At 42.4% G+C, this 18,975-nt stretch overlaps 1 protein-coding gene across 1 annotated transcript; it reads right to left on the bottom strand.

Annotated features, from left to right (window-relative positions):
• si:ch211-159i8.4 (matrix-remodeling-associated protein 5) lies at positions 1 to 18,324 on the bottom strand. Its single transcript, XM_034543840.1, has 16 exons — positions 18,238 to 18,324; positions 17,889 to 18,025; positions 13,722 to 13,851; positions 12,332 to 12,570; positions 11,950 to 12,101; positions 7,207 to 10,338; positions 6,742 to 7,013; positions 5,055 to 5,334; positions 4,838 to 4,975; positions 4,112 to 4,630; positions 3,833 to 4,004; positions 3,033 to 3,299; positions 2,790 to 2,916; positions 2,442 to 2,522; positions 1,075 to 2,221; positions 1 to 554 (listed from the first exon to the last, which is right to left on the bottom strand). Exons 1-16 carry the CDS (start codon positions 18,322 to 18,324, stop codon positions 1 to 3), a joined length of 7,434 nt encoding a protein of 2,477 aa, XP_034399731.1.
• Positions 18,325 to 18,975: the final 651 nt, after the last annotated feature.

Below are 18,975 nucleotides of genomic sequence, written 5' to 3'. Positions count from 1 at the left end.
TCAGACCACTTGTAGGTAAGTAGATTTAAAGTCTGTGCCAAGTGCGTTTTTGGCGTTGCATTTGTATATGCCAGAGTTCATGAGCATTAGATTCTGTATGACCAGACTGCCCTCTTCTGTCATGTGAATCCCTCCCTGCACTGTGAACCGGTTATGTGGAACCAGCGTTGTGCGTCCAGGCAACGTCCACGAAATATCCGGCTTGGGAATACCAGTCGCCACACAATTTAACTTCACTGGTGAACCCCGGTTGACCCTTGTAATGGAGGTCAGCGTATTGGTGATACGTGGAGGGAAAACCAGGACTGCAACCGGGTAGGACAGTGTTGACGAGCCGAAAGAGTTGGAGGCTTTACAGATGTATGTTCCTTTGTCGAAGGTGGCCACCTGCCTGAGTTGGAGGGTCCCATTGGCAAAAAAAAATACCCGGCCAATAGTTTGAGGTTTGTCCAAAACAAGACCATTAGGTAGGGTCCATGTGATTGATGCCTGCGGCCAGCCGTCCACAGTGCAGGGCAAATTGAGATTAAGGCCGTAAGTGATCCTCATACCACCTGGAAAAGTAAAATTAGAATAGTAAGCAAATCTCCTGCAAAAATTATTGATACAACAAAAATTACAAGTGAGAAATATGGCCAGATTTACCATTGATGGATTGATCAGGTGTTTTCAAACCTGCGTTATTTAGTCTGGTTGAATTTAATCTGGTTTGGTTTCCCCCTTGGTACACTTTGTTTGGAAATATCTGAACACAGAAATCCTCCTTGCATGCGGACATAAACCACCACACCAAGAAATAATTTGGATGCAGTTGGTTTGGAATCTGGGAAAATAGATCTTCTTTAGGACCTTTTTGCTGAGAAATGAAGCTAACATGTAATTGCGGGAACAAAAATTGTATCTCAACTGTTTAAAGGCTGTCAAATGAGTTTTGGTGATGCTTTTTGGTTCATTCGAATGCTTTTCTGTGTCAGAGGAAACCAAACAGAGTCGATAAACAAAACAAGTTTACCAATCTTTCCACTTCAAACTAAGGAGACTTCTGTTTTATTAATTTGAGATGAAAAAACATACCTGTAGATCCTCTAATCACTGGCTTTCTGCCTGACTCCAGCGCATAGCGTTTCTCTGCTTGTCCTGCCACATTTTTTGCGAGGCAACGATACACTCCCTTATCACTTGCAACCGGATGAGAGATGTGTAGAGTTCCTTTAGCCAAATGATGTGTGAAGCGTTGGAGTCTAACACCAGGCTTTAACATTGTTCCGTTGGGTAGAACCCATGCAAACTCTGGGTTCGGCTTGCCACGAGCGGGGCATTCCAGAATCAATTCTCCACCGTCTTGCTTTATTGGTAAGATTTCAATATTGGGAACAGCAAAAATGGGTTTCTCGGCAATTGATGCCACGTCTAATTCAACCACAAGTGATGCTTCACCCAGATTGTTTTTGGCCAGACACATGTAGCCCCCTTCATCTGTTTTCCTCACCCCTCTCAGCTCCAAGCTCCCGTTCCGGTGGACTTGGAAGCGACCGCCAAGGTAGGGTGTTGGGAGGGAATGCCCATAAGGAGTAACCCACCAGACTCTTGGTTCGGGTTTCCCTTCCACTCTGCAATCCAGAAGCGCTGTTTGGTAAGAAACAGCCAAGACCTTTGTGGTGCTCCTCCCTTTCATACCATTAATAAAGGGTTCTTGGAGTTCAGCTTCAAGTTTAATGTTTTTGACATCATCACCAGCAGAATTCCTTGCCACACATGCATATTTCCCTTCGTCGGCCAGTATGACTTTTTTCACCAGTAACATCCCATCGTCCATGACCTGAAATTTGTCTGAAGACAAAGATATCACATAATTTCTGGGTGAGATCCACATGATTTTTGGTGTCGGTTGACCTGTTGCGTGACAACTCAACTTAGCTGATTCTCCTAACTTTACTGTAACCAGTGATTGGGATTTCAATGTAATTTTCGGAGCGTTCGGTCCCACTTTGACGCTTACTTTTCTTTCATCCTTGCCAAGTTTATTCTTGGCAAAACAAGTGTAGTCACCCTCGTCTCTTTTGCCCATTTGCTGGAGAAGTAAAGTCCCATTGCCAAAAATAACATAGCGGCGGTTGCGAAGGCCGCTGTCATCTGATTGAAGGGCATTGTTGATTAAAGTTCCATCTGGGAGACTCCAAGTAACTTCTGGATCAGGGAGACCTGTTGCAACACAGTCCACCTTAAAAAATAAACAAAGGAAAATGAATGTGAGAATTTGCAATTGAATTGTAAGGATTATTCTAGGTTCATTTCTAAATAAAGATATTATTGGTTAGGGGTGCTTATTACATTATTACAGTTCAGCAATTCATTTTACTTTTGCTGAAAGATTGTAAGGTTTATTTGATTTTTTTTCCTTTCCTACTTTAAATAAAGCTTGACCTAGCTCAAAAAAATACCTGAATATGTTCTCCAAAGGTGACCCTGGTCTGTGCAGTTCTCACATGTTCAATTCTTGGAGGGGTCATTAACACCTCCACCTGATGAAGTGAACACATGAATAAATATGAGCAAATACATCAGTGAAAGCATGGAAAATGCTGAGACAGTATTGATCATTGAATGACCCGCTGCTACAGCTTTTGCCAGCACATATACATACAAATTAATTAAGGGCAAACCACATCTTTGATTCTTGACCATAGACATCTTTAGTTTGACTTTGACACTCATCAACAAGGAAGGGATTCTTAATGAAAAAAGGTTTGCAGCAAAATGAACCTGGCTGAAGTCTGTCCTGTTTGTACCTGGAAGAGTTCCATGTCTTCCCCATTGGGCCGCTGAAAGACACACAGATAATGTCCCCCATCCAGCTCTGTTAGCTGAAGTATCCTCAGAGTCCCATTTAGGAAAACTTTAATTGGTCTCTCCGGACTGCAGGCAGAAGGGGTTAAATTAATGCAGTCAGTGAAGTAGAATGGAAACCAACATATATTTATGTATTTTATAATATGATTAGTATTGTGATGATTTATAAATTAAGTAGTAACCTGTATCGATGTTCCATGATGGTCTTGGAGGGTAGCTGCCAGATGGTCCCTCTTGTGGATGGAGTAGACTCTGGACAGTGGAGAAACACAGCAGATCCGTACATAGCTGAGACAGAGTGTCGCCGGGACGGCACACCATGGCGTTGGGTTGGAGGGATGGGAAGAGGAGGAGGAGGCTGGCGGGAGAAGGAGGGGGAATTTGTCCTCACCTCCAGCTGGACAGTTCTTTTGGCCATGCCTACAGCGTTAGTGGCCAAACACTCATACCTGTGGGAGGATTGACAGCAGCCTGGTGAGCTCAGATCAACAGTCCAAGAAGAATATTGGAAATGTCCTGATAACTTTGAGTTGAATTATAGATTTGCATTGCTTGGGACAGGAATACTGTTTTGCATGAAGGTACACAACTTCTGACTTTAAATGTAGTAAACAAAACCTTGACTGTCCTTAGATATTACTGCATGCCATTCAAAGTCAGAAGTTAAAATTGTACACTTGGTAGGTCCAAATTACAAGTATGCAGTTCTGTGAGCCTGATGGGAATGCCATTTGGTCAAAAATCTAAGCATTGGACTAAGCCTAGCCCATAAAGCTTCAGATGGAAATTAGACCTACATTGAGGGGATTATTTGACTAGATTAGGTGATTAAGAACACATTCCGATTTAGCCAGGTAGGTCAACTAAAGCCAGGAACAACATATTATGAAACAGTAAGTGCACATATTCAACCAAACATTTGACCAGACATTTGACAAGAAAGACTGAATCATAAATAGACTAAACTGAATGCACATCTCACCTCCCAGCATCAGCTGGTAAAACATTCTTCACATACAGCGTCCCATTGGGGAAGACAAACAGCCCGCGTCCAAGAAACTGTGATGGTTTTACATGGTCGCCTCCTGGGAGCGTCCATTTCAGTGCAGGCACCGGTTCGCCCTTCACAGAGCAGTGAACATACACACTCCTGCCTGATTTAAACATGATTTTATTAGTTTAGATGATGAACATGTATTGTCTTTGTTTACCAAACTTTCTGTCATTGGAAGTTTAGGGATGTCAAAGTTCTGTACTATACCTGGTTGAATGATCACAGTATCCATTGCTCCTTCACTGATGCTTGGAGGCAGAGCGGCCACATGGAGATGATATGTGATTGTATCAGCACCTGCTGCGTTGCTTGCGATACATTTATAGTCCCCTTTGGTGGAGAAATTGAGAGAGTGAATTTGCAGGGTTCCATTTTGAAGCAGAGACATCGGAGAAAGGGGAGTATGGACAGCCCCGACTTCACGCACAAACGTCCTGTCCGGAAGAATCCAGGAAATTTGGGCAGGGGGTTTACCCGAAGCGAGGCAGTCAAGAGTCACACTTTTCCCAAAGTAGACTGCTATCTCTGTGGACTTGGGTGCCTGGATTTTTGGTGCCTCAGTCTGGACAGCTAAGGTGATGACCATGCGGTCTGATCCAAAGCTGTTCTGGGCTGTGCAGAGGTACTGGCCTCTATCTTGGAGCTGGATGTTTTTAATGACAAAAGTACCATTTTTAAAGACTTCAAAACGGGGACCATGCTTGGTGTTGGCTGGGATGGTGGCACCTGAGAGGGGGGCAGAAAGGATAAAGAAGCAATTGTGAAGAAAAAAAAAATATTCAAAACTGAGTATGCCATGTTTGAAAATGTCTGTCTCTGGCATTCCCCAGTGATAGTATCTAAATAGACACAGCAGCAGGCAGATGTGACCCGGGCCCAGTAAGAAGAACAAGCTAGAAGCTTATTTAATTTTTTTACCTCTCTCTCCCTTACCTGTGGAGACTTTGGTCCATGCAATATTGGGTTCAGGATTCCCTGTAGCTTTGCAGAGTAGGAACACATCACTCTCCGCCAGTACTGACACACTAGCTGTGTTCAGCGTGGTAATACGGGGCTTCAGCCCACCACCTGCTATAAAGACACATTGAAGACCAAAAATAATATAATTATCCCCGATTAAAATATAGTGCTTATTTCTTATTACAATTACATTGCCAAAAAGGGCACTTACCTCCAACAGGCCACCGACCTCCATACGGTACACCAGGGGTGGTGTGAAAACTAGAGAATGATGCTGTTGAAGGTTTAGCAGGGTTCAGAGGTTGCAGCTTGTAAATGTAAGAAGCAGTGGGTGCTGGTGGTTTAGGGGTGTACGGTCTATGTAAAGATGAAGGGTTGGGTTCAGGTGTGATGGGGGATGGATTGTGGTAGCTAATGTGAGGTTTAGGTGTCACCATCCTCCCTAACTGAGCGATGCGTTCGAGCTGCGTCTGGAAAAATAAAAATGATCAATTATTATAGTACTAACCCATTTACCTGAAATGAAATCCCATCTCTGAGAGCTGGTTCATCATCATCTCCATCATTAGCAATTAAACTTTTGTTAAGGCCTCTGCTGCCGCTCCGTCAAACTGACAGAGCTACCATGGAGCCCACACTGTAACTAACTGCCCTCCCTGCATAAATAGTAATTTATTTTGGAAAATAAATAACTTCAGGCAGAAGTCGCTACAATTCGTTTTAAGGGCATATCCAAGATGTCAAACTAAGCAGTGAAAACAGGTTGAAAACATCCTGCAAATCACAGTAAATGTGAACTGTGAACTGGCCGATGCTACAAGGGTAGGCCAAAGGTGTGTTTTTAACAGAACTAAATGTTGCTCACTTACTTTTTGTTTTTAGAGCCCTTTTTGATGCACAATATGATTGGCCGCATGCTGCGCACACACAAAACCACCCCTTATAATACAGGTAGATGAAATCAAGCATTCTGATTGGTTGAGAGTGAGTCACGGGGTGTACTTTATTGTGCCATAATGTCCTGTATACCTGTTTACATTTATCTGAGCGTTCCATATCAGTGCACACTCAAAATAACAGGTAGATTTTGCGCGACCGTTAGTTAGTCATTTCAAGCTTGACAGTTACCAAACATGTTTCGTGTGAACTTTGATATTTTGGGGGGAATGACTTTTGATGAAGAGGAACTTCAGGTGGACGTCATGCTACCATAGATAAGAAAGAAATTAAGACCTGTGAAATGTTGCACAACGAAAAAAAGCTCCCTTCAAAGCTACTGGGCACAAATCTCAATGAAAGACAACGTTGGAGTAATATCCTTCTGGAGAAGGCACTTCTACACCGAGCCACTAGCTAAGAGAGCAAAAGTGGTGGGAAGCGCTATCATCAGAGACGAAGGGGACATGAGAAACGTTTTCCACGGATGCACAAGTAATGGAGATATCCAAATCAACATGAACAAACGTTAATGTTTAGATTAAATATTATTGTATTGCAAGTGTCCCATTGTCATCTTTGTTATTGTAATGGAAACTTTTATAAAATGAGCAATGTGAATGAATGAGATGGTGCGAGATCTAGCTAGGCTAACAAACGTGATGTTCCCAATGCTGTTTGTCTGTTGCATAGCAACAGCCCCACACACGGGGACTATTTTCTCTCGGCTACTGAAATGCGATACACAACGTTTGGTGGCTACAACTATTTTGTGTTGAAAGGCAGCTTACTATTAACTTACTATTGATAATGTTGCAGGCAACCGTATTATAAAAGCAATAAGGTCCTCGAGGCAGTACTGTATCGTCAATAATGTCCTGTTCAATACATTATTGACGATACAGTACTGCCTCAAGTACCTTATTGCTTAAAATACATACCTGTCTGTATCTGTTCCTCAACCTTGATAGAAACATTTGGTCTCTGGTTTGGGTCCTGCCATCCACATGGTGGTTTTGATGTTGGTGATGATGATGTGCAAGATGGGGATTAGAGAGTGTATCTCTGGAATTTCCTGTTGCTCCAGAGAATGTAGGTGTGGGCTTCACTGCTTCTGCGATGATCTCTGGTCGGTTGGTGATAACCGGGCTTTGAACCCAGGGGTGGGGGAGAGCCCAGGGTTGGTGTGTGGGCACAGGGTGGGACCCAGGACCTAAAGAACAAAAATATTATCAAATATATACAGTACCAGGACTAGAGTGACTCATCCTAATACCAAGCCAATATAATATTGCCTTTTTATAGTATATTTGCTATCTTAATTTGGTCTTTATCCACTACCTCCTACACTCAATTACATTTGGTCATCACCTTGAAAGAAACCATTGCAACACAACTATATTTACCTTGCCTTGGATGATGAGGAAAGGACCCTTGACCAGGCCAGGAAGGGTAGAGTGGATGGTAGCGATGGTGTGAAGACCAGCGGGAGGTCGGGGGAACTCTGGGAGGCTGGGAATGCCTGCCCGGATTTACTTTGCCTTGCCATGCTGTATTTCTGTCTTGGTTTGTGTGTGTTGTCCTGGAAGCAGTGGTTTGCCCAACTCCCTGTTTCATCTGATGGAGCCAAGGGTGAACTGGCTCCATTACTGGGAAACTGTGGATTTCAGGCTTCACCTTTGGCCTGTTTACGTCTTCATCCCCATTCTGTGTGTGTTCCTTTTCTCTGCCTCTTGTTGAATGTGAGGTAGATGAAGTTCTTGCTTGGGTTGGTGTATTTTGTACCGGTGAGGGTTGAGTGTTAAGTCTTGGTCTATTTTGTGTGGTTAACCGGATGTTAACCAGTGTATTGTAGCTCTGTGTAACCCAATCCGTTTCATATTTTTCTGCGTCTTTCTCACTGCCTTCTGTGTCTATTGTGTGTGTTTCTTCCCTTTCCCTTGCTCTTATTGCCTCTTTTTGACTCTCTCTTACCAAATCTTCATTGTCTCTCTCTTTTTCTTCAGTTTGCGTTCTAATCTCCACCCTCTGTCTCTCAGTTTCTTTTAGTGTCTTTACAGTGTCTATCTCCTTCTCTTCAACAGGCCTTTCAGTTTGATGAGGAGTACCATCAAGCTTTAAAGTGACAATAGTCGTTGGATTAGGTGGTGAAATACCAACATCTTTTTCTCGAGCTGGTAATATGGTACGCCGACTGTCAAGATCATGAGTGGCATGAAGCGTTTCACTGTTTAAATCTTCCTTGGCATCAAAACTACCACTATCCTTGTCATCATATTCTTCATAGTATTCACCTTTATCTTCCCCTGTCTGATATTCAGCAGATAAGATGTCATGGTTTTCCACTGTGGTTGGAACAGGTGTTGTTGTCGTAGTAGTAGTTGTAGTAGTCGTAGTAGTAGTTGTTGGTGTTGTTGGTGGGATGGTTGTTTGAACAACTGTTGTTTGTTGTGTGTTTGATGAATGGTAGATGGGGTGTCCGTGCGGACGGACTCTTCTCATTGTGGGTTTTCTACGCCTATAAGGAGGCCTTCTCCTGTTCGTATGACCAGGAACGAGGATGTTGTTCCTTCTACCCTCTCCAGGGTGCATACTTTCTGACTGAGTAGTTCCAACAGCAGGAGGGTCTGTGACAGCTTCTGCTTTTTCTGCCATCCCGTCAACACGGTGTGGGGTTGGTTCTGTACTTCTGGGATGTGGAAGTTGTAAAACCTTTGGCTGACTTTCCGATGTCTCGGAGTCATCCCCTTTCTTCTCTGTAGAATAGGCTTTAGTATTAGCTTTTGTGTAAATGGGGAAATGAGTTGGCGCTATCCTCATATCAGGAGGGGTAGTAATAGGAGGTAAGTTATAAACATTAGTAAATATTCTTGTAGCAGTTGTCGTAGTGGGTCTGGACGTACTTGTTTGGATAGTTACAGTACTGGGCTCTGGAAGTGACTGCTCTGTGGGCAGATCAACATTTGGTTTAGCATTAGCTTTCGCCAATATCTCTGCCCAACGATTCGGATCTAATTCTTTCACAGATTTATTGGGTTTTCTCTTTGAGTCTTTAATTCTTATCCTCTTTGAAAACCCATTATGATTCCTTTGTTGAGTTCCTACCTTCTTAGGGAACAGTGTAGCAAAAGGTTGTATAATTTCCTGGTAATCCCCCCCTGAACCCTCTCCTTCCTCAACGGCAACTGGCAAAATCTGCTGCTCTTTCACAGTCTGTATTTTGGATCCACGAGAGGCCTTTTCTCCTCCTGTAACTTCCACCAGGTGTGATAACATATCAACTCCATACAGATTTGAGGCCAGGCAGGTGTATTCCCCTGCATCTTCCTGTGTCGATCTCCTTACCACCAAAGTCCCATTTTCCATGACTTCTGCCCGTCTTGTCTGTTGCGTTGGAAGAAGAATTTGGTTTTTGGGCAGGTACCACATAGTTTGACTGGGCTGGACTGAGGTAACCTCACACGGGAGAAAAAAAGAGTGTCCCTTTTCAACTACAATTTTCTGACCGTTGAAAGCAGTTGGGCTGAGTGAGAGTTCTTTGATGGTGAGCCTCAGAGCTATCAAGTCCACACCGGCTATGGTCCTGACCATACAATGGTAAAGGCCTGAGTCTGACAATGTGGCATTTAAAATCACAAGTTCTCCTCTTTCAGAAATTTCAATTTTATCAGTTGCCTCTTCCACAATGGACAAATCTGGAAGCATCCACTCCACTTTCACGTCTGGCTCCGAAGTGACAACACTGCAATCCAAATTAACCTTTGAGCCTTCGAGAGCAGACTGAACCCGTCCTGTTGTCCCTCTGCGAATCAGAGCCCAGGACATGGCGAGGTCATTGTCATCGTCTGATCCTCCATGGCTGTTGATGTGCTTGGTAATTACAGTGGTGAAATCCATCACCAGTTTCTTGGTTGTTGTCTGCTGTCTGTTGAGCCTCAAAGTGACTCTTGGTTGAAGCAGCCATGAGGGTTCTGCTACTAAGTGCCCTTTTAATTCAGTGAAATATGGGGAATTTTCATTTACGGCTTGGACATATTGATAGGTTACTCCGCTTGCATTTCCCTTCAGCTCACCCCTCTCCAAGATAGCAGGGCTTTCATAGTAATATGCGACCAATTGCCATAGCTTTTGCAACGTCTCCCGATCAATTTCACACTCGAGGACAGTCCCTAGTGATACATTGAGGGACAACTCCCCAGGTGAATGTGAATTTACTATCCAAGTCATTGGTGAACTGTCTCCAGGGTGTCGCACATCACATGCAACATGAGCACTGTTTCCATGGCTGTCAGAGAGAACAACGGTCAGATGGCCTAAAGGCTTCTCAAAGTCACGGGTGTACGGAAGGTCAGGCTCTGATTCAGACTCAGCCCACACAGGATTGTCCCACTGTTTGAGGGCCGAGCGAAGAGCTGGCCGCTCACAGGTAAGTTTGGCTGGAGTCAGTTCGAGTAAAATGGTCTCATTCAGGGTTTGAGGAGAGGAGCACTGGGGGCAAGTTTCACTGGAGCCACGTTCCTTCTTGCATTTTATAACGCCTGGTAGAAATGTGTGGGGGGGGGGGGGGGGGGGGGATAAAAAAGGCAGGAACATAAGGCACATGGAAACAATCTGAGGAATTGGAAGAGAACGGCAAAGGAAGGAAAAAGTTGAGAGAGAAGGGGCAAGGTGTGCAGTTTACCCCTTTGCTGCTGTAATCCTGTAAATGTCCCCACTGCGGGACTAATAAAGGATTATCTTATCTTATCTTAAGGTAAAGAGGGAAAACATAAGGAATTGTTAAGAGGGAAGATAAGAAAAGAGGGGAAAAGTCTGAAAAATAAAACTTGAATCTGGCATTATAAAGGTTTGGAATAATGCAGATACAATTGGATCCCTTCATGAGTTTGAGTTCAGTGAAGGTTACTGCATCCAAAAATAAAGTTCTGTCAGTCACACAACCCTATTTTCAGATGAAGCACGCCATAAAAATAATGACATATTATCAGCTCTTCTGTTAATACAAATAGCTAGCATGTGGGACTGGTTAAAGGATATTCACAAAAATGTAACAAAGCGGCGGCAAATGAGACAAAGCAAATGCGCCATGAAAAATATTTAATGAGAAAGACAGATGAAGAAAACTGTGTCCTACATATGTCAGAGTTATGAGGACAACCATGCAAAGTTATTTGACAGCACTATGCTCTGCTTCTGGTTAAAAACATCTGTATGAAGTCCGGAGACATTATTCTTGGTGTGCATTTGTTGTTAATATAGTTAATTAAGTTGAACGTTTTAATTGAGATTTGTGTTCATTTACAGGTTAATATTGTTTGATATGGCGTTTTTCGCTTTGATAGGAGCCAATCAGTCCAGTTACTCAGAGTCTTGATCTCCATCCCCATTTCTATTGTGACAGAAATTGTTTCTTAAAGTGACTATAATCTGTCTTCTCATCAAATGCCATGAGAAAACAATGCAACAGTGTGAAAGGGGTTGCTAGTAGTGATGAACATACAGAGAATGATCCCCAGAATCAGCAGCTCCCCGTCGGTTGTACCAAGCTTGATGGCTGTACGGCTCATAACTGTTTTGGTTCACTCACGCCTCTCTAAAAAAGTTGTTTTGAGCTGCTGCAGGCAGCTGTTTGTAGTGAGAAAGCTCTAAAATCACATCATACATTCCCTGCTCAGCACCAAACAGCAGACAGACACGTCTCTGTGATTGGCTGGTGAACATAGTGGAGTGTTTAGGAGCTAAAAAGCCAGTCATTTCCCTCTGGACTTGGTGGACACCAAAAACAGAATAAAAGAGAGTGAATATTAGACTCACGTATCTGCCATGTAGTCAGAAGCACGACTCATGTTGCTCCCTAACTGCTGGATGTGTAAATAAATAACTGTTTGCTAACAAGCTCACATATTTTTCACAGGAGTTGGTGGAGCTGAGCTGAAAAAAAATATAATATAAAGTATGGTGGGCACAAATAAGTCCAAATAACTTGATACAGTCATAACATGTGGAAGTTGAGTTTTCTGCTGGATCTCCTTATAATCGAGCAAAGCAGCTTTAAGAGTAAACTTTTTGGCACTACATAAGTGGAGAATTAAGGAGTAGTTTTCTAATGTGAGAAAACAAAATGTGAGTATTCCTTCATGCGTCCTTACCTTCATGTGTGGCGCTCCATTCTATCAACCAGTGGAGCTGACAGTCACAGGTCCAGGGATTACCGTATAGAGAGAGGATCTCAAGCCGGGGAGCTGTCTTCAGCGCTGCGGGAGGAAGCTGCTCCAACAGGTTGTCCGACAGGTGTAAGTGTCTGAAACAACATATCATTTTCTTCACCTACTGATGATGCTTATTCTTGCATGCAATGTGCATAAGGAAGCGAAACACATATTACTCTGGTATTCATAAGGTATCAGGTGCAGGTATGGCAACTCCATTAATTTAATTTACCTATCATTAAACAAATAGAAGTAGATATTCCAAAAGTAGTTAAACTTTCCAAAATGAAGAGAAATATCTAACGCCTTTTTTGTTTCTTACTTGAGTCCAGAGGTCCAAAAGCTTCCTAGTAGCGACACCGTTATGAAGGTATGAGGGTGGATCTCTTTGAGAAGGTTCCCCTCCAGCTGCAGAAGTTTTAGGGAGCTCAGGCCGGAGAAGGAGTACGGCTCTATAAAGTCAATGAGGTTGTGGTCCAGATGAAGACGGATCAAACCAGCAAGGCCCTCGAACAGACCCGGGTTCACTGATTTTAGCTTGTTGTAACTCAACTTCAAGATCTGGTGAAAAAAGAGTTAGTGTTATACTGACATTTATTGAACATTAAAACTATATTAAGCATTTAGCTGGCTAGGGGTTTGGTAATTGGAGATAGGACAGAAGTGATCTGACTAAATAAATGCATATTCAGCAGCCTACTAGCTAATTCCACCAACGCCCTACAAAAGAAATGTTGTCATATTTAGCTTGATAGATGGTCTAAGTCTAAAATGTATTCAGCTTCTTGCTTATTTTGTGTCTTATTCACGCTTGACAGCTAGTGTACACCCGGCTTGTCTCAGCTAGTTTGGTTGGAAATGGCTGCCCAAGGAAACATCGAGCTAAAAGTAGCTTATACATGGCAGAGCTGCAGAGAAGGCGACACTTTCTCAGTGGGTTTGGCTGCATGAACAACTCTGTTGAATTGATTCAGTCTTGCTTCAGTTTAATATTGTGTTACTGAAAAAGGGTGATTCCTTTTTTTTTTTTTAAAGGTACATTGGGGGACATTTTAATTTAGAAACGTTATCAGTCTACACACTATCCTTTATTTTTCTTCAGTTATTATTCCATCTTTTTGAAGACATTTGTAACCCAAATTGTGTCTGCTTCATATCCAATTCTCGTGTATCCTTTGCCTGTTTACAATTAGTTCTTAAATAGGTTCTGATTGGAGCCATCTGGACCAAACACGACTGAATTTTAGTCAAGCAATCAAATTATTAACAAATTATCGTCTTAAAAGGGGAACATTTTATCTTCCTCTGTTTGTACATACATTGGAGAGTTGGCCAGCCCCAACGTGGTTCATTACTTTTACATATTTTGCTACAGATATGGAGAAGGTAACAGATGCAAACACGCAAGAGGGTTTAACACATATCAAAGACACCACAGCAGCAATAAATCACCTTCACCACAGATCTATTGGATCATTGGACTGGAACGGAATGCAGGGGAAACTACAGGCTCATGCAGAACTAAATCCAATGGGTTAGGGGTCTTAAGTCTTAATGATGAGCCATTGATTAAGAATTAAGTTCAATATATGTCATACATGCAGGTTCTCTTTCCCCCTGGTCCATTTGGGTTGATGAATTCAGAGAAGTTAGGTATTGTTATTGTTGTTGAAATACCAAGGCAGACACACACACACATACACAAACTCTACCTGTAGTGATCTCAGGCTGTAAAACGCCCCAGGGTGGACTGTGCTAATGTCGTTGCCATGCAACATCAGCATTTCCAGTTGCCGAAGTGACCTGAATTCTGACCCCGCCACCTCTGTCAGGCTGTTATAACTGTTAGAGGGAGAAAAGAAACAGGACCAGTTACTGGGAAGAAAGAGTAACCGTGGGTCATGAGGGGAGTCAGAGGGATAGGAAACTAATATTGGTTAACAATCGGTGCTTGCATGTGTGTCTGGGCAATGTGACCTTTCAAACAAACAAGGGAAAGTTAGCTATAAAGAATGGATGGAAAGAGGGATCACAGAGACACCTCATACAACCTTTGAACCACAGATATTTCATCATTTGTCAGAGCAAGCACCGATGCCACTGATGCGTCTTGCTCACGATACACTCTGGTCATAGTCTTGACTTTGTCTCAGCTTTTATTAACTCTGGTCTTGGTCTTGACTTTGTCTCATCCCCTCAAAGCTCTGGTTTTGTCTCAATTTAAGTAGTCTGGACTACAACACCGTGATGCACAGTAGACATGGGCCCAGCATACGTTTAAAAGTTCAGTATATTTATTAGTTTTGCCCCAGGGGTCTTTGTGGGGCCCCGGTATATAATTATATCAGCAGTCAAAATACAAAGCCTTTCTCACAGTACATCTGACAAAGAGTCAAACTGATTTCCAAGTGCAGTACAGAACAGTAGAAGCCATTAATCAATAAAGGAACCCAACAGAGAAGGTTGTCTCTTGGCATTCCCTCTTTGCGGTTACCCCTACCCAATTGAACACATGTGGGGCTTTCTGCGATTTGTCACTGCCATCAATAAAACAGCCAGCATACAATATATCATCTTGTGGTCACTTTCATCCAAAGTGTCTTTCCACGATACACATATTTTTAGTGTAGGGAACTGAACTTAACAAACCCTGGCACTGTAAGTGTTTGGCACTTATACCGTAACGAAAAGTGTTGCTTTATTTAAGTATACAAGTGTGCTTAACAGCTTATAAGAAAATTAAACACCAACACAGCTGTGTATGGCTGTGAATGAAAACAAAACATAGCTCCATAGTATATTTCAAGTTGATAGTACATCAACTTGCACAATTCCGTCCGTGTTTTTTACATCGCAGAAATCATATGGTCACATTGTATTTTACTTGCAGTCTTTTAGGGGTTTTCAGCAACAATTGTCTTTTGCACATCTTTGCAGTCTGTACGTGATTAATTGTACAAATGGGGTAATGGCTCACATCTCTCAGCATTCATGGTGGTGCACATGATTGTACTCACAAAAAGTGTCAGATGTAGTTTTATAGTTTTCACCTTCCTACCTTTTTACGGCCAGACAGCATGCCACTCAGTTTGGAGCATTTTGATGCTCTAATTGTTCAACTCTACCTTCACTATGTCGTTCTCTCATCCAGTTTTTTTGTTGTTGCACTTTTGTATGTAAATTGCAACTTTCAGCAGGTCATAATTCTCAGTGAAATAGACCTTGCAACCAAAGATGCGCTCCTATTGCGATCCCTGAAGGAAGTTAAATGTAATTTAACATAAAAAATGGCAGACTTGTATGTGCTGTTTCCAATAATACATAATTACTACACCAAAACAGAGTACTTATGAGAATGAGCTGAATCTAAAACCCCATTGTCACTTTGCCAGGTGCTTAGGTGGTCCATACCATCCTCCACACCACTCACTAAACACAGAAGATTCTTGAAAAGAGGATGTATGCATTATTTGAGCAATTTCCTTTTGAATACAAAGGGCATTGCTCCAGACTGAAGAAAACCAGGGCTGAAGTGTAAATAAAAACACTGCAAACATGCCTTGTGTGAACATATACCAACAGTTTTGCATTAGGAACTAAATCCCTCTGGTCTGCAGTCCCTAGTTTGCAGGGTGGTCTAGTGTTTAGAAAGTCCGATCCTGCTAACTCCCTAAAGGTTTGGTCTTCCTCCAAATGTCTGCTCTGCCGAAGTGTTCTTGAGAAATTCCTTTCATTCCTATTACAACAGACATTGCCTTCTACCCCACAAAAAGAACAAACATCAGGATAGAGTATGCAAATGAGCAACATCAAACAATCTACTAGCAGCATAAATGGTAAACTCAAAAGCAGTGTGTTCAGTTTTTCAATTGACCGATACAAATCATGCAGCTAGCTTGCTAAACAAGCTAATGTTAGCTCCATAAGTTGTTCTAAACACTACTATTGACTGACTTTTTAATATTTCTAGTTGATAGGTGAAAAAAGAAGAATTATTTGTATCAAATATGCATTACTACATACAAAAACATTCTGCATCTTCAGAAGAAATTTTTAATTTTTTAATTTTTCCTTATACTAACCAACCAAGAACAAGCTAAGTTCAGTTTTGTATTCCAGTCTAATATAACAGTTTGGTTGCTAAGCGTAGATATTTGGATAATCAAGACGGGGTTATATTTATGCGTTCTTGTTTGTATTATAAAATAGTATACTGCACTTTAATGTTACATAAGAACAGACTTTTAGAATTACGTCCAAATGTGTTTGATGCAATGCTATCTTGCGTAATAAGCTTGGCTGTGCTTGCTGGACTGTAAACTTCTCCAAATGTAATAAAGAACAAAACTGAGCTGCTAACACTTTAATATAGTAGCATCCATGACTAGCTCTCACACAGTGTCTCCTTGGCTATAGAAGTAACTGTGTTAGGTCACTACTGTAGACAGTAAGCTAGTTGGCTGGATATGTCAGCGCGTTAACCATACTAACCAGGTGGACGGACCTGAGTTGGTTTTAACCAAACCAAACAGGTTAGTTGGAAAAGCACCCCAAAGATATGATTGGACAGCTGCTGTTAGGTAATTGATAGGATTGGTCAATAGAGGAAGTCAGAGACATGGCATCAGCCTCTCACTTTTTGTTGCTGCCATGTGGAAATCATGTAGCCTCAATTAAGATAACTTTTTGATTGTTACGTGGTGCAATGATATATTAGATTCAGTGTGTCTGTTCATTTGTACCATATGTGTATTTTGTGATGTTTCCACCTTGCAATATGTCTTTACAATGGTTAGATCTGATCCATAAAACAAAGGCAAGAATCCGTTATTGCTGTAGGAATCTATTACTTTATTAAATTTGTCCTCAAGGGGATGGTGTAATTTAATATTAATATTAATGAACAAACTCTTCCTACTGAAGTCCCAGCAGTGTAATGCTGGCTATATTTAACTGTACATGCTTTCTGTATTGGTTCAAGACCAAGATTATCTGGAATTTGACTGATAGCTCCACTGTTCCCAGGAGCGCATATGGAGGCAGTTTACCTCCTGAGGACTGTAGCTTGGCACCGCATTGTAGCTTTTACCTACTTACATGGTTCATCCCACCATTATATCCAGAGCTGGAGAGCTACTTAAAGCACAAACACAATGCACATGAAATGCAGCGATAGCCGTTCCCACAACAGAGCTCCCACATGCAAATGAGGAGCCTCCCGTGAACAACAGTGTGGCTCTGGCTCCTGCCTGCTAAGTGGTTTGCCATGTAAATATGGATTGCTTGGGAGCCAATTATTAGACATGAAGGATTTGTTGCATACATAACAGTCGCTGGGCCATTTCTCCACTGAGATGGAGGGCAGCGAACACTCCGTCCACATGGAAGCTATTAGGAGATTTGTCCCTGCTGGAGTCAGCTCTGAACGGCATGCTGGTGCTAAGCCCTTATCTTTTGGGTTTTTAAGCAGATGTCGACAAAAATAAATACACCATGGGCTGTGTGCGGAAGTGAAGGGATGTGACTGCACTCTGGTGTAAAAACTGGCTTTTTCCTATGGAAGGTTGGCATAAGAAACGATGGCAAGCAGCGATACGTTTCATGATCCCACGATCTAACTTCTCTGTAGCGTAAAATAAAGTGATCTCATCCTTGACAAAAGAAAAACACTTGCCTCAGCATTTCGGTTTGCGAGTACTTAGAGGCGGTGTTTGTTAAAGCAAACACTCCTCTAAGTACTACACATTCCACACTACTTCCTATAGAGTGTCCTTTCTTTCCCTTAGGGCTGCCATTGACACAATAATGTCTCAACGCTCTGTGTGTGTGTGTGTGTGTGTGTGTGTGTGTGTGTGTGTGTGTGTGTGCACAAGTCTTACCCGAGGTTGAGCCTCTCTGTATCTTTAGAGATGGTTTTTGGTACGGTTGTGAGGTGTCTGAACGTACAGTGGACCTCTTTAACTCCCGGACAGCTGCAGCTCCGGGGGCAGGGTGGGACGGCATGTACGGGGGACATCTACGGAGCGATGAGAGGAGGAAAGGTTAACGACAGACAGCAATCAAATGGAGAAGGTTAGGGATACAAAATATAAAAGAGAGAGAGTATATATATACATACATATTGTCTTCACCGACAGTAAAACAAATGAACTTATATTAACTCATTAACTCTTCTGATGACTGGCTTCTTTCTATAAGACGTCGGGAGCTTCTGCAGTGCAGATTTACCGTTTGCCATATCAGGGATGAGAAGAGCAGGGGAAACCACGCTGCAGCCAACCTGCAGGAGACTTTGGCGCAGCACCACAGTGCCATGACCGGACGGCTGTCTGACCGCTTACGCCATCAATACACCTGCAGGAAGGAATGATTGATTTAGATGACATTCCACACATAACATAGATAGGATGTATCGCATGGCTGCCGTAGTGGGTTGCATGTTGTGCTAGTGTACCTGTTAATACTCACTGTAGTGATGTTGGCATATTGCTATACGTAGTGTGTCAACGTCAAGTGTCTTAGTTAGGTTTAGGAAGATATCGTGACATACTAACTCAGGTTGATGCAACAAAATGATGTAGTTAGTTTTGGCCAAAAATAAACAGTGGAAGTTCCGTGACAAGTTGACTTTTTGTTTGACTCTTCGACCTCCCCTCCCATCAGCCTTGTGTGACTTTGTTGCGGTCCCTGCTACTTTGTGATAAACGATTACGTCGATTACATACGATTTGATTTCGTCAGATATCTACGAATCACAGTGCGTTCATTTTTCAGGTATTGCTCCGAAGGCTGTATAAGAATGTTGCTATTGAGCCATGTGCACAGTAAACGATGATGGCACATGAAGTGACCCATTAGCGACTTCACTACTATACCTTTTCACCATTGCATGATGGGATTGGCTCCAGCCCCTCATGAACCTGAACATTTTGAAAAGTTTATGGAATGGATGGACGGATGAGGCAG

This window comes from Cyclopterus lumpus, chromosome 10 (genome assembly GCF_009769545.1).
Source record: "Cyclopterus lumpus isolate fCycLum1 chromosome 10, fCycLum1.pri, whole genome shotgun sequence".
NCBI lineage: Eukaryota > Metazoa > Chordata > Actinopteri > Perciformes > Cyclopteridae > Cyclopterus > Cyclopterus lumpus.
The sequence above is the reverse complement of the archived record's forward strand: the minus strand, read 5'-3'. Positions and strand labels throughout refer to the sequence as shown.

Bases quoted from the DNA above. Each gene is read 5' to 3' on its own strand.
- si:ch211-159i8.4 (XM_034543840.1), bottom strand. From the start codon at position 18,324: ATGGCACTGTGGTGCTGCGCCAAAGTCTCCTGCAGGTTGGCTGCAGCG. The intron at 18,026-18,237 runs GTAAATCTGCAC...ATCGCTCCGTAG, and splicing joins CATCCCTGATATGGCAAACG to ATGTCCCCCGTACATGCCGT. The intron at 12,102-12,331 runs GTAAGAAACAAA...ATGTTGTTTCAG, and splicing joins TTTTGGACCTCTGGACTCAA to ACACTTACACCTGTCGGACA.